Genomic DNA, 15167 nt, shown 5'->3' on the forward strand with positions numbered 1-15167 from the left:
AGCTTCCGGCTGTGGTCGTCTATGAACGTCACGAAGTACTGTGATCCGGCATGTGACTTTGTCTCCACTTGACACACATCAGTATGCACCAGCTCCAGTGATGCATTCCGTCTCATCAATGGTCTTGACCGGAAGGAGGTTCAGTTTTGCTTGCCGGCCAAGCAATCAGTGCACTTCTCAAAATCTTCGACAAGTCTTCTCATCCCCTTCTCACTCATATGACACAGTCTCTTGTGCCATAGCTCACCGTCATTGTCGGATGCTACGTTCACTTCTTCCTGGCATATCCGGGTGTGCATCAGGTACAACATGTTGATCTTCTGGGCTCGAGCCACGATCAAACTTCCTTTGCTGAATTTCATGACTCTGTTCCGGATGTTACCCATTAGCCTTCATCATATAGCCGACCGGTTGATATCAAGTTCAACCGAACCTCCGGAACGTGTTGGACATCCTTCAGCAGCAGCTTGCACCCGGTTGATGTCGTCAACCACACATCTCCTATGCCAACAATTCGGCAAGATCCTTCATTCCCCATCCGGACACGACCGTGATCTCCGGCAGTGTAGGATGAGAAGCATTTCCAGTCCAGCGTTAGGTGGAATGGTGCTCCGGAATCAACAACCCACGTTGTCTCGTCGCTGACAAGGTTTAACTCATTCTCCTTGGTGATGAGCAACAATTCTTCTTCACTTGTCGCGATTGCCGACGTTCCTTTTCGATCCGGACCTCTCCGGTTCGAACTCTTCTTCAAATGGGTGTTGTCAGTCCCTTTCTCTTTCCGGAAGTGCCTACAATTCTTCTTGAAGTGTCCTGGCTTCCCACAATAGAAGCAAGTAGGCGTCCCCCTTGACTTTGACCTTGTCACCGATTTTTCTCGGTTCTGGGGACTCCGGTACCGGTTTCTCCCTTGTTGTGTGTCGGATTCGGAAATCAGGGCTTTTGGCTCAGAGATCACTTCCTTGTCTTTCCGACGCGCCTCTTCATCTAACAAAGCTCGGCTTCACTCTTGCTAGGGATAGTTGTTTTCCTTCCGGCCCGACGTTACCCAAAGTGACAACTAGCGTCTCCTAGCTATCTGGGAGGGAACCGAGCAATAGCAACGCAAGTACCTCATCGGCCAGAGGTACTTCCAATGAGGTGGCTTGATTTATGAGCCCCTGGAAGGCATTCATGTGCTCCACCATATTGGAGCCATCTTGATATCTGAGTCTCACCAGCTTTCGGAAACCCGAGACTCGATTCACGGCATTCTTGTTCTGGAACATGATGCCTACCTTCTCCTAGAGTTCATGAGCCTTTTTTTCTTCGTTGAAGTTATTGTATAGACTCATGTCGATGAAGCATCTGATGTATGATGTCGTCTCATGTGCATCACCTCCCATGTCGTGGCATCGATCTTGTCCGGTTTCTTGTCCCCGAACTGTACCGGCATGTCCCTCATCTTCGACTTCCACACTGGGTAGTTGGAGCCGGTGAGCTTGAACATGCTTCCGAATGACTCTTCCATTTTCTTGTTTGCTTTGATACCAATTTGTGCGGAATAGCGTTCGGCCACAACCGAGACTCAAACACTTTATGAAAGAACAAAACAAAAATGGAGGTTCGTACACTTACACAGAAGAGACGACACAGGATGTTTACGTGGAAAGCCCTAATAGGGAAAAACCACGGGAGCCCACAGACTCCAACTATCACTATACAAGAAAGGAGGTACAACAGGAGACTCAAAGGCAATGACCTCGAGCTCAGTATCTTCGTCAACCGGTGGCTTCACTTCTCTCTCTCTCTCTCTGTACTACTATGATACAACTAACAACAACAACAACACTAAAAGTGTATTACAAAGTGATTGCCCTAAGTCATATTTATACTTATATGAATTTAAGACTATTTACAAATATAGCCTTTATAAGCACACCAGAAACATATTTGCATATATGTCCATGGATCCAGTTCACACCGGATCCATCAAGATATCTTCCAGCCCGGTTCGGTTGCTGCGTTCGGTTTGGTTCCTTCCTTCGGGTCATCCGATCTGGCTCTCCGGAGGGACCGAATTCCTAACACAATCAGCATGTCATCCACGTACAACAGGAGTATGAGGAAATCTCCTCCATCGAGCTTCTTCACAAACATGCAGTGATCAGCCTACGTTTTATGGTAACCGTTGTCGGTCATGAAGGATTCAAATTTTTAGTACCATTTCCGACGTGCTTGCTTTAGCCAATATAAACTCTTCCTCGATCAACATACCAAGTTCTCTTTACAATTCTCCACGAATCCTTCTAGTTGGTGCATGTAAATCTCCTCCTCCAAATCTCCATGAAAGAAGACAATCTTGACATCTAGTTGCTCGACTTCGAGGTTCATGTTGGTTGCTATGCTTAGATCTGTTCGAATTGACGTCATCTTTACGACCGGGGCAAATATTTCGTTGAAATCCGCACCTTTCTTCTGTTGGCAGCCCTTTACGACAATTCGAGCTTTATATCTCGGTGGATTTCCACTATATCTCGACTTCGGCTTGTATACCCACTTATTTCGGAGTGCCCTTTTCCTCTTTGGCACCTCGGTCAATTGGTATGTGTGGTTCTCATGCAAGGAATCCATCTCCTCTTGCATGGCACTTAATCACTTTCAGTTGTGGGTATCTCTCTAAGTTAGCTTCTTCAATGTTTTTCGGCTCCCCCTAATTGGTTAGCAATGCTCGTTCTTCATCCGGAAATCTAGGGGGGTCTCCTGTCTCTCATGGGATATTATCTACCTCCATTCGGTACAATAAGTTCTTCTTCGATTTCTTTGGCCGATTCAAAATCGGTTCCTTGTTCGGCCGGTTCGCCTTGTTCTTTAGTCGGTTCTCAATTTTGCTGAGTATTAAATCGGCCGACTGGCTTAGATTCGATTTTGTTCGAATCGACTTCTACTCGATTCGGCCGAGCATCGACTCGACTCAATTCGTTAGTTGGAGACTTATTCTCAATCTCCCAATCGAGAATCATCTTCTCTTCCATGAAGACAATGTTTCCGCTCCTAATCACCTTCTTCTCGGCTAAGTCACATAGCCGATAGCCGAATTCGTCGTCGTCGTAGCCGAGAAATATACATGGCCAAGATTTTGGGTCCAGCTTCCCCCTCTGGTCCTTTGCACATACACATAGGCAAGACAGCCGAACACCCTCAAGTGTCTGTATGAAACATCTTTGCCGCTCCACACCCTTTGTGGAATATCACCGTCCAAGGGTACTGAGGGTGATCGGTTTATCACATATGATGCCATCCTCAGTGCTTCAGCCTAGAACGTCTTCGGTAACTTTACATGTGCAAGCATACTTTAGACCCTCTCCATTTCGGTCCGGTTCATTCTCTCGACCAAGCCGTTAAGCTCTGGCATCTTCGGCATGGTATATTCGAGCCGGATTCCCTACGCTCGGCAATATTCTTCGAATGGTCCATGGTAATCCCGCCATTGTCTGCTCGAACTGCCTTAAGTTTTCGGCCAGTTTCCCTCTCGGCCCTCGCTTGGAACTCTTTGAAGACGAATAGCACTTGTTCCTTCGTCTTCAGCATGGAAGCCCACAACTTCTAGCTACAATCGTCTATGAAGGTCACGAAATACTGTGAACCAACATGCGACTTTGTATCCACGTAGCATACATCCGTATGCACGAGTTCGAGTGACATTTTCTTCCTCATCGGGGGCCTCGATCGGAAGGAGGTTTTGTTTTGCTTGTCGGCCAAGCAATCGGTGCACTTCTCAAGTTGCACGTTATTTACCTCTGGAATGAGGTTGTCATCGGCAAGTTTTCACATCCCCTTCTGGCTCATGTGGCACAGCCTCTTATGCCACACCTCACCGGCTGTGTCAGTTGCCACGTTTACCTCGTTTCGGCATAATCGAGCATGCATTAAGTACAGTGTGTTGATCTTCCGAGCTCGGGCCACATTCAGGCTTCCCTTGCAGAACTCCATGACGTTGTCCCCAATGCTACCCGTGTAGCCTTCATCGTCCAGCCGACCGGCTGATATCAAGTTCAATCGAACTTCCGGAACGTGTCATACATCTCTCAACACAAATCTACACCCAGTTGACGTTGTCAAGCACACATCTCCAATGCCGACAATTCGGCATGCTCCTTCATTTCCCATCTTTACAGATCTGAGATCTCTGGCTTTGTAAGATGAGAAGCAAATCCAATCAAGGGATAGGTGAAAGGACGCACCTGAATAGACCACCCATGTCAATTCATCACCGACACGGTTCACTTCATTCTGCTCGTTGATCAGCATCAGTTCCTCCTCACTTGTTGTGATTGCCGATGTGTTCTTGCTATCTGAAATCTTCTTCGGCTCGGCACCGTCGGCTGCCCTTTTTCCTTTCGGAAGTGTCAGCAATTCTTTTGGAAGTACCCCAGCTTCCCACAATAGAAGCACGTGGGCCTTCCCCTCGACTTCGACTGCGTCCCCAACTTATCTCAATTCTGGGAACTTCTATTTCGGCCTCTTCCTCAATTCATGTCACTTTCCGTGACAAGGGCCTTTCAGTCGGAAATGGACTCTCTATCCTTCCAGCGAGCGTCCTCGTTTAGTAAGCTCAAATTCACCTACTCTAGGGATAGATGCTTCCCTTCCAGTCCGGCGTTGCCCAATGTGACAACGAGTGTTTCCCAACTATCTGGAAGGAATCCCAACAACAATAGTGTTAATACCTCATCGACAAGAGGTACTTCTTGAGAGGTGGTTTGATTCATCAGTCCTTGGAAGGCATTAATGTGCTCCGCAATGCTGGTACCATAGATTGAGATATACGCATTCATGGGACCTCCCCTATGAATACCAACGAATACGTATAAGAATATTTCTTCCAATATTCGTTAACTTTTTTTTTCCCCTTTTTTTCCCTAATTTTTTTTTGAAAAAATGCATTCGACGAGTAGCGAATAGAGAAGAGCTCTGCAAGGAATAGCAATAAGCAATCAACAAGGAACAACATCAAACATCGGCTCCTCGAAATTTAGGGTTCGACTGCGTCCTTTCCTCCTCCTGCGTAAGACATACACTCGGACAAAACAATACAAAGCAATAAGAGATATCATTCAAACTAGGGTAAAACAGATATGATCCAAGATAGAGATCACTCAAATTAGGTTAATCAGAAGGAATCCATAAAAGATACCACTCAACTTGGGTAGCAAAAGAAAGAAAGGAAAAAGAAAAAGAAACAGAAAGAAACCCATAAAATGTAAAGAGTCAATGAGGTTCAAAGCAGAAGAGAAAGAAGAATCTCATCAAAGGTATCATTTCTCATAAATATAGGTTAAGACAAGAGGAGAGAAACAGGGGGGGGATAAGTTATAAAAAATTTCCATGATTTGTTTACCTTGAGATCACAGGAGGGGATGCCTTGGCAGGGGTGGGCAGCAGCAACAATCCACAAGTTGTTGTCAAGGATGCCATGGGCAAAAGGCCAAAAGCAAAAGAAGCAGCAATGGCTATGGAAGCTTGAGGCACTCAATGGGTTCCACTAGTGGTTTTGATTTTTGAAGACCTTCCATTTTTCTATTAATTGGTGATTTTTCCTTCTTCTTTTTTTAAGTGAATTGAATCATTTTTATTATGTAAATTTATTTTCCATAAACGAATGGTTTTATAATATTCTTGGAGCAATTTTATATTCTCGAATACTACGAATATTGCGGATGTCGAATACCACGCATATCACGCATGGGTCAATCTATGGTTGGTACCATCTTGATACCGGAGTCTCACGATTTTTCTGAAAACTAAGACTCTGTTCACAACGTTCTTGTTCTCGAACATTATGCCAATCTTCTTCCAAACGACGTCAGAACTCGTCTCTTCATCAAAGTTTTTGTATAGACTCATGTCTACAGAACACCTTATATATGCATCCGACTTCGGATGCATGACTTCCCAAGTTGATGCATCGATCTTGTCTGGCTTTGTCTTTCTGTATTGCACCAGCAACCACAAGTCTTTGCACACGAGCATATTCCTCATCTTTGACTTCCACATAGAATAGTTGGATCCGGTTAACTTGAACATTCCACTGAAATGTTCGTCCATCGCTCTGATACTACTTTGTCAGGATCGTAACCGGCCACAACTGGTTTCTCGTATGTATATTCGGGTGCAAAGACAGAGATAAAAGTCCACAGACACACAAAAATGAGAAACTCAAGGAGACACAGGTATTTAACGTGGAAAACCTGAAAGGGAAAAACCACGTGGAGTCCACAAACTCCAAAATAGATCACTATGGGGAAAGAAGTACAACAAGACGATTCAAGGCAATAACCTTGAGCTCTTCTTCGTCAAGTGACGGCTATAGAGTTACACACTCTTTCACTCTCTCTCACTCTCACTACTAGTTACAAAGGCAACAACCTTCTCTAACTATACAACAATGATCCAACTACACATCATAAAGTTTTCCCTAGTTGTATTTATAAGTTTATATAACTTTTTGGCTATTTACCGGTATAGCCCACATGGGGCACATTTAGACTATTTAAAAATATAGTCTCCCGATTTCAATTTTGGCCTTGGCCGAAATACTCATTGAACTCTATCATATTCGGTTCGTTCTCTTCCCATCCGGAGGGCCCTGTTTCACAACATGCCCAACTGGTGGCCAAGGGCTACGTGCAACAGTATGACCCCAACTACGACAAAACATTCACACTAGTTGTCAAAATGACAATCATCCAGGTATTGCTAATTGTAGTGGCGGCGAAGGGATGACACCTACACCACCATCTTCAAGTTTAGAATGACAGACTACAAATCCATCTCGACTCCTCTAGACCAAAACTTGAAGTTTCGCCAAGGTTCAGGAACGATGTGCGACTTGACACGGTTTTGACAGATAGTCGAAAACCTGATATACTTTACCATCACCCGATCGGACCTCAGCTCTTGGTCAGACTGATTAGTCAGTTTATGTCACAGCCTACCATTGACCACCTTCAGTGTGCGTAGAGGATATTGTGATATGTTAGCGTCACTAAGGACAGGGTATTGATGTATCGAACCGGTGTAGCCGGACAATTGGTCGGGTACATGGATGCCAATTGGGCCGGAAATGCTGATGATATGCATTTTCATTGGGGAGCGCCGCGATCACCTGGAGTAGCAAGAAGCAGCCGACAATTGCATTGTCGAGCACTAAGGCCGAATACAAAGACTACTCCTATCCCAACATGCGATGCCATATGGCTCAAAAGGCTCTTGAATGATCTGCAGATGGAGGTGTCCGAGCCAACAGTGATATACTGTGACAACCTCAACAATATCCAGCTAGTAAAGAACACCATCTTTCACTCTCGCACAAAGCACATTGAGGTGCGTTATCATTTTCTCCACGAGCGAGTTCTCTCCGGCAAAGTCGAACTTGTGTATGTTTGGACAGATCGGTAGGTTGCCAATATCTTCACCAAACCTCTTGGCCTAGACAAGTTGCAGCATTTCTCAAGTATGCTTGGCCGTCAGCACCTCGACATGCCAAACTTGAGGGGGAGAAGTAGTGAAAGCAAAAGCGAAAGGGAGAGAGATGAAGTCGGAAAAGCCGAATCGAATGTAGAATTCGATTTCGAGACGGCTAAAGAAGTCGGAATGTCTGGATCGACTGAAGAAATTCGAGGACGGATCGGACGAGAGGACAAGTGGAAGGAGAACAACTAAAGGAAGACTATCTAGTTGTAGGGGGAGTGGTCGAAAAAGACAGCCAAAGATGGAGCCAATTGAACAAGGGGGAGGTAGAGCTGAGAAGGGCAAGGCAAGTGGCAGAGCCAACCTAAAGATGAAGGTTAGGACCAGGACATAGTCAGATATGGTCAAGGGCTTGAAGGAGGACGAGTTGGAGACAGCCAATTCGGTTGAGAGCAGTAACGGATCGTAGATAGCTGATCCAGTAGAGAGAAGTGAGCCAGACGAGACGGATCATGTGAAGGCTAGACGGACAAGGAGGCAGCTGAAGTCAACACCGATACGGAGGAGCCAACAAGTCGAGGGGCGCCAATGTCGTAAAGCAAGGGAGCTGACAAGGGCCTCGAAAGCAGTCAACTCAGTCATAGGGGTCAAGGAACGTGGAACCAGACGTGTCGAGGAGCATTGGACCATAGGGGTCGTGGGATGCAGGACCAAACCGGACAAGGAGCACGAGCAAGGCATGAAGACGCTAGGAGAAGTGAAGGTTGTTGACACAATGAACCGACCTCAAGTTGAGCTTGACGAGGAGTGTTGAGTGGACAAGCTCAACATGGGCCGATCGGTTGAATAAGTCGAAAGTCGGATCGTGCATAGGTCAATCTACTAGGCCCGAATCGGCTAAATAAGCCATAAGCCGAATCAATTAGTCAAGTCAGATGGAATCCGACAAGCTGTTAGGGAGCCTAGATGCCTATTTGGCCTATTTTAGGGTAATTAGTGTCAGTCTGAGTTAATGAGCATTAAAGTACGTGTCAATACTTTTGTCAGTCCTTTTGAAGGACTTGTATAAAAAGTGCTCTCTAAGCACATTCTATGTACTGAGTATTATTTTTTGCAATAGAGTTTTTGTGTCTGCTCACTTAGTGTCTCTCTCTCTACTACTCTATGTTTACCTAATTAGCTATTTTTTGTTGTCTAGCCGAGCCGGTTGTGTTCGCACATAACGCTTCCACACATGTAATCCTTTTACATAGTATCAGAGCGCGAGGGTTAGAAGAATCCTCTGTAGTCGACACGTGAACAAGCACAGAGACAAGCTTTTGTCTTCCGGAGAAGAAAAGACAGGAACATGGATCGATGCCGAAGTTGACGAACCGACCTCAAGTTGAGCTTGAGGGGGAGTGTTGAGTTGTCAAGCTCAACATGGGCCGATTGGCTGAATAAGCCGAAAGCTAGATTGGACATAGGTCGATGGGCTAGGTCCAAATTGGCTTAATAAGTCGTAAGCCGAATCAGCTAGTTGAGACAGATGGAATTCGACAGGTTGTTAGGGAGCCTAGATGCCTATTTTAGTAAATAGGCCTATTATAGGCTAATTAATGTCAGGCTTAGTTAATGAGCATTAAACTACGTGCCAATACTTTTGTCAGTCCTGACTCCTTTTGAAGGACTTGTATAAAAAGTGCTCTCTGAGCACATTCTATGTACTGAGTATTATTTTTTGCAATAGAGTTTTTCTGTCTGCTCACTTAGTGTCTCTCTCTCTACTACTCTGTGTTTACCTAACTTTTTGTTTCTGTTGTCCAGCCGAACCAGCTGTGTTCGCACATAACGCTTTTATAAACGTAATCCTTTTACACACATACTCAATTACAATTTTCCACCTCTGGTCAAATTTATTAATTTCCTTTTTTGCACATTGTCAATCCATCCTATCTCTACACACCACTCCCAATTGCAATATTAACTAGTAAAATTCTTACATAGTGGACGCCACTACTCAATTCCTTCTTGTGTGAAATGTTTCACTTTCTATCTCATAGGGTATATTTGACTCTAGATTGAAGATATGAAGATATGATTTGGAAAATGGCATCAAATTTGTTTAATTACTTTTTTGTAATGCCAATATATCACAACCTAGGAAAGATATGAAGGCTCAAGTTTCACACATTACATTACACACGTTGCCCCAAACTACAAATCCATATCTTCTTCTAGAATAGGGAAACAACAATCTTGAATACATGCTAGAGTTCATTACTATTTTGCCATCCACACACCATTGTGTCAAAACAATTTGCACACATTCTCCTGAATGTGAGATGAGGCATTGGGGTCCAAGTGAGGATACCCAACAACCATACATAGTTTGCCTTGTACAAGTGTTGGGGTTAAAGAGTATCACACTTTGATACAATTTGTTGCATTTAACCAAATTTGAGTTTGCTTTCAACGTATTGTCATTCCAACCCACTGCATACACCGTCCTTCTCACAATGACTATGTCCACTCTTGATTACAATGTTTATTAGAAAAATTCTTCAACATCAAGAGCCACTACACAATTCCACACACAGTAAACTTATGGTATCATAGATCATATTTGACCTTCAAGGACCATAATGAAATCTCCCTCCCCCCTTCTCTATCTCTCATCATATGGGAATGAATGGTGGCTTATATGTGAGTCTTTTTTTACCTTCAAAGTTCACATGTATTGACCCCCACTTTTAAACAACATATGTTTGCTTGTTAGATGTGAACTATCTTTTTTAACATTAGAATCTAATGTTCACTCTAACTCTATGATAAAGGCATCAACGTTGTCATAAAACAAAATATCATTGCATTACATGTGATGATGAAGTAAATCTTGAATTATCCATATTGGAAAATGCTAGAAATAAAATTCACATGGAACAAAATATATACATATTTTCTGTGGTTCCTATTGACAAATTTTGTTATTGTAAGTGAGAGAGCATGCTATCTACTACGAAAGGCTTGTTGTTGTGTCCACAATGAGTACAATTTGGAGTTGGGAGACCCATCATGACATTTACTACTTGAATCTCAAATACATTGGGGATTCTATTCAATAAATTGCTGTCAAGACAAAAACCTTTGGTGGAGTTTCACATCTTTTTTGTTTCTTTTACATTTTCATGAAGTTTCTTTCATAAGATCAACATTAGCAATGTTGTGCATTGAACTTTGTCGAATACAATACCATCATTTAAAGACAACAAGAAGGAGAATCTTTTTTAGTTAAAGTCGATATTATCAGAATAGACATGAGGCTGACATCCTCTCTACATCAAAGTCAAGATGTTAGGGTTAACTAACTATAAAAATTCAAAATCCCACAACAAAGTAGGGTGAAGATAATTGTGGCAATCAAATTCTCAACTTAAAGAATCTTACAATATGCTTACTTTGCGATAATCGGATGTCCATCAGAGTAGGTTCTAAAATTTTAAAACTCTTGGATTTCAAAGGAAATATCATCACAATCTGGAGAAGAAGGAACATCAACCTAGAAATACCAGTCATTCACCGAGAATGATGTACAACGAAACCAACGCAAAGTATAGAGCCTAGAACCTACCTATTACCATATGCTTTCTTCTTAAAGAAAAACATTTTTACAATATGATTACAAAATCATATTGTATGTGCATACAATATGCAGTGGTTTGGACCCTTACCTTATTAGTTATAGGTCATGAGCTTGCTTTTGTCCACTGCTGCTGCCATTGGTTAGTCCTCATTAAGAGGAGAAATAATAACAAATGTATCGCATGGCTCTGATTAAAAACATACAATATGTTTCGATATTTTCTTGTGGAAATGAAAGCCATTTACAATAAGTAGTCCATGTCATATATGTCAATGTTCATCCAATCAAAAATAGGAGAAAAGCAAAAAGAATGGGAGATGGGCTTCCTGAAGAAGAAGAAAACAAAAATAAATCATGTTCGTCAAGGTCCGTTGTCTTCTTTCTGGTAAAAAAATCAAGCCACACAAACTGACTTATTTGTTTCTGTTGATCATCCAGATGCATATATCACCATTAAGAGTTTCCGGAGTCACTTTGGCAAGTGGTTTCAAAGCCAAAAAAGGTGAATAGTTAACCTTCCACCCTCCAATACTAGGGGGAATGTGGGGCTCTGAGATCTTTGGGTTTCTTTACAAACATACCCAATCAAGCATCAATCATCAATCTTCAACGTTGGCTTGAAATTTTGATTAGCACATCTTAGTAAGTTGTGAAGAAGGTGGCTCTGACCTTACGCTAGTCCAAACTCCTCTTAATTGCTGACCTTCTCGTGAACCCATAGTGATGCTCAAAACTTCCTTGAAAGCCCACCATAGAAAGGGTGAAGCTATAAAGGCATACAAACCAATTCCTAATGCCCTCACAATCCCACTGCTATAAATAGGGGCACCCAATGTAATTAAGGCTCCAACTACACCAAACCAGGGTGTCAAAACAGCCAAAATCGGCAATTTTCCAATGGTTATTATCACAAACAACAAGGAGATCGATCCTAAGAGCTCAATGAACCAACCCATGAGAGGATGCACTGTCCGGGGTATCAATATTGCTGGTAAAATGAAGGATCCAACAATTGCTATGATTCTTAGAACAAACAAGAATAGGATTGATCCCTCAGAACAGTTCCCACGGACAGATTGGATCTTTTCTGGCCATGTCCGCCTCCAGATAGCGAAAGCCGTGAATAGAGTTCCGATGTAGAAAAGTGCTTCCGTGACCAAAACTGGAAATTCAGCATCATACCTGTAAAATTGCTTCAAGAATGTGAGAGGGTTGTTTTGACATGGTGATGAATCTTGCATATATTATCAAAGGTGTGTCTACAGTAGATAAATGTAAAGCTCTAATGTATCAAATTGCTAATGAAATATTACATCATGGTGTGTATACCCTACATCAATTGAGGGATCTAATGTATTTACTCACATGTATGTCAGTAATTAGGAATGAAACTAGAATAAGAGGTCAGACATAGACAAGGTCTCCATAATAACGAACTCACAGCAAAATTGGCATCTTATATGTGTTTCTCAATCAGAGCTTAGATAGGAAAATGACAAGTCAAATCTCTAATCAGCATGCATCTGCTAATAGAAATCATGAAATTAGCACATACATACCCAATAGTTGATCGGCGTACTTCATGCCATTGCAATCCTAAAGGTAAAACTGGCCATGACCACCAATACCATGGCTTCAGCCATGGCATACTTGGAAAAGTGATCACACTATTGGGGCCACAAGGAACATTCCATCGAAGCTTCAAGTCTACATATCAAAAAAAGGAGAAATGTCAGTTCAATATAATGAAAATATTGGCAAAATTTTAAGAAGCATAACAGAAAATTAGCATTATTCCTTGCCAATGTTGTAACTCACAGAAATATGATGCGTCCATTTGATAGCCGAGTGGCAGGCGGTAGTATCCATCCACTTTTGATCCGTTGGCAGGTGGAATGAAAAGAGGTCTCTCCAATAAATCATCAAACCAAGCCATCAAGTAGCCTTGATCTGCACCATCTCTATTTACCTTGGTTTTGAGACCCTCATACATCTTCTTAAAAGTTTCTTCTGATGGCTGCAATAAACAAAGCGACACAAACTCACAACAATAAATAGGAGTTCGATATTTTTCTAGTTTTTTATCTTTGGACACTAGTTTTTGTTATGTCAAACCTCCAAAACAAAAAGACCAGTGTGGAAGATGCAAGGATTTATAAACACGGCACAAAACTGTCCACACTGAAAAAGCTCATCAGTTTTACGTAGAAATATATTGTCTGCATCGAGCATCACGACCCTTTCATAATCAACCAAACTCCATGCGTATAGTTTGTTGAGAGTCAATCGGAACCGAGAATTGAAATGATCTTGGGTGCTATAAGGGTTGGGAATATCATCCACAGAGACCACCTTGACACTTTCACTTTCCCTGCAAATTTACAATCAGAGGATGGATGTCTCAACCACTAAGAAATGAAAAACATATCTGAGTTCTCTCTTGCAAGACATACAAGCATTTGATTGCAAGTCCTTTCTTGGAAGTTGCATATTCTCTAAAGTTGGATTTTCTAGTGGTTGTGGAGGGTCCCCCTCCAAGATTGCAATACTTTGAAGTTGTGTTTTCTTGTGGTTATTGAGAATCTTTAACCTTCCTAGAATTTGATCAAGTGCTTAAAGTGACTCAAGATTAACAGACAGCCAAAAAAACAACAAGAAAATGCATAAGAGGCAGTACATCGAGAACTTCAATGGACTCTCAATTAACTTATCACGAAAAAACAGCAAGAGAGTGCAAAATGACTCAACAAATTACAATAAACCCAACAAGAAAGAGCACCAAAATCACAAACGGGGAGAGAGCTAAAAAAGTGCAAAAGAACTCCACAATTGCAATAAAAATTAACAAGAAAGTCTATCAAACTCACATAAAGAGATAGAGAGAGCTAAAAAAAAGGCAAGAGTATCAAATTCACTAAAAAGAGAGACAGAGATACAGAGATATAGCTAAAAAGTGCGGCATAACTCTACAAATTACCATAAGCCCAGCAAGAAATTGTAACAAAATCCTACAAATTACCATAAGCCCAGCAAGAAATTGTAAGAAAATCGCTAAGAAGACAGGGAGCCCAAAAAAAGGGCACTCACAGTGTTTTGACCCAGAGTCGAGGAAGGTTTCTCGATGCAATAACTACAAGATCCGCATCGACATTAAGATGAAGGAGGGACTGCATCATGACGCGAACCGCAACATAGAATTCATGGTCACGAGGCGTACCCATATAGAGCATCGTGGCGTATGCGTGCCGATTCCCATGGTGGGCTCGAGAATCGTGTGTATTATGTACACCACTGATGGTGCCCGTTAAAGCAGATCCTGACAAGGCATCAGAGGAGGGGCTTGTGTTCAAGAGAGACATGGCCATCATCATAGGCATTGCAACCATCATCAAAATTGTCATCAGAATGACTAACGTAGATGCAACCAAGGAAAGCCCTCCACATGATGTAGGCATAGGTTCTCTTCTACTGGTTGAAATGATAATAGAAAACTTATTTTCTGCTTGAATTTAGAAACTTATTTTAGAAAGCTTCTTTTCTCCTTCACAATGGCTTCTTGTTTAGCCTTGAAAAATACTTGTATTCTGCCAAGAAAAAAAAAATGCAGGTATTTTGATCCTGCTTTGAAATGACTTTTATTTGTCTTGAGGCATAAGGTTTTTGGGCCGCGCTCTTCTCCCTTCTGCTTAGAAAACAAATCCAAAGGATTAATAACTACTCTTCTTCTTTCTTATTTCTTCTATTCTGCTTGAAATGAGGAGAGCACTGGTCTGCTTCACTCCTCTGTCTGTCTAAAAGTACTAAGATTATTAGCATAGACGGAGGAAGAAAGAAGATCTAATCCAGGAATGAATGAGGGAGAGAAAAGATCATTATTCCGTCTTCCAATCTGACTCTTCTCTGAGAGTGCAGGGAGGGACGGGGGTGGGGCGCAGATCTTGCTCAGGATTTATATGCACATATACATACATACATGTATTATGTATATACTATTCAACACAGACAGAGAGAGAGAGAGAGAGACCTAGCAGTCCAATAGGCAGAGTCTCCCTTTGCATATTCCTCCTACTCTCTCTCTCTCTCTTGTGGGCCT

At 42.3% G+C, this 15167-nt stretch overlaps 1 protein-coding gene across 1 annotated transcript; it reads right to left on the reverse strand.

Moving 5' to 3' along the window:
* Nucleotides 1–11262: 11262 nt before the first annotated feature.
* On the reverse strand, nucleotides 11263–14725 carry LOC147866360 (putative glucuronosyltransferase PGSIP8). Its single transcript, XM_087316803.1, has 5 exons — nucleotides 14162–14725; nucleotides 13190–13445; nucleotides 12893–13091; nucleotides 12634–12781; nucleotides 11263–12256 (listed from the first exon to the last, which is right to left on the reverse strand). Exons 1-5 carry the CDS (start codon nucleotides 14527–14529, stop codon nucleotides 11704–11706), a joined length of 1524 nt encoding a protein of 507 aa, XP_087172929.1. The 5' UTR covers nucleotides 14530–14725; the 3' UTR covers nucleotides 11263–11703.
* Between the last annotated feature and the right edge of the window lie 442 nt (nucleotides 14726–15167).

This window comes from Azolla caroliniana, unplaced genomic scaffold (assembly GCF_043228905.1).
Source record: "Azolla caroliniana isolate FFs.n. ecotype wild unplaced genomic scaffold, voAzoCaro1.0.p SCAF_3, whole genome shotgun sequence".
In the NCBI taxonomy this organism is placed as follows: domain Eukaryota; kingdom Viridiplantae; phylum Streptophyta; class Polypodiopsida; order Salviniales; family Salviniaceae; genus Azolla; species Azolla caroliniana.

Bases quoted from the DNA above. Each gene is read 5' to 3' on its own strand.
- LOC147866360 (XM_087316803.1), bottom strand. From the start codon at position 14,529: ATGCCTACATCATGTGGAGGGCTTTCCTTGGTTGCATCTACGTTAGTC. The intron at 13,446-14,161 runs GTGAGTGCCCTT...GTAAATTTGCAG, and splicing joins CGACTCTGGGTCAAAACACT to GGAAAGTGAAAGTGTCAAGG. The intron at 12,257-12,633 runs GTATGTATGTGC...GCAATTTTACAG, and splicing joins GTACGCCGATCAACTATTGG to GTATGATGCTGAATTTCCAG.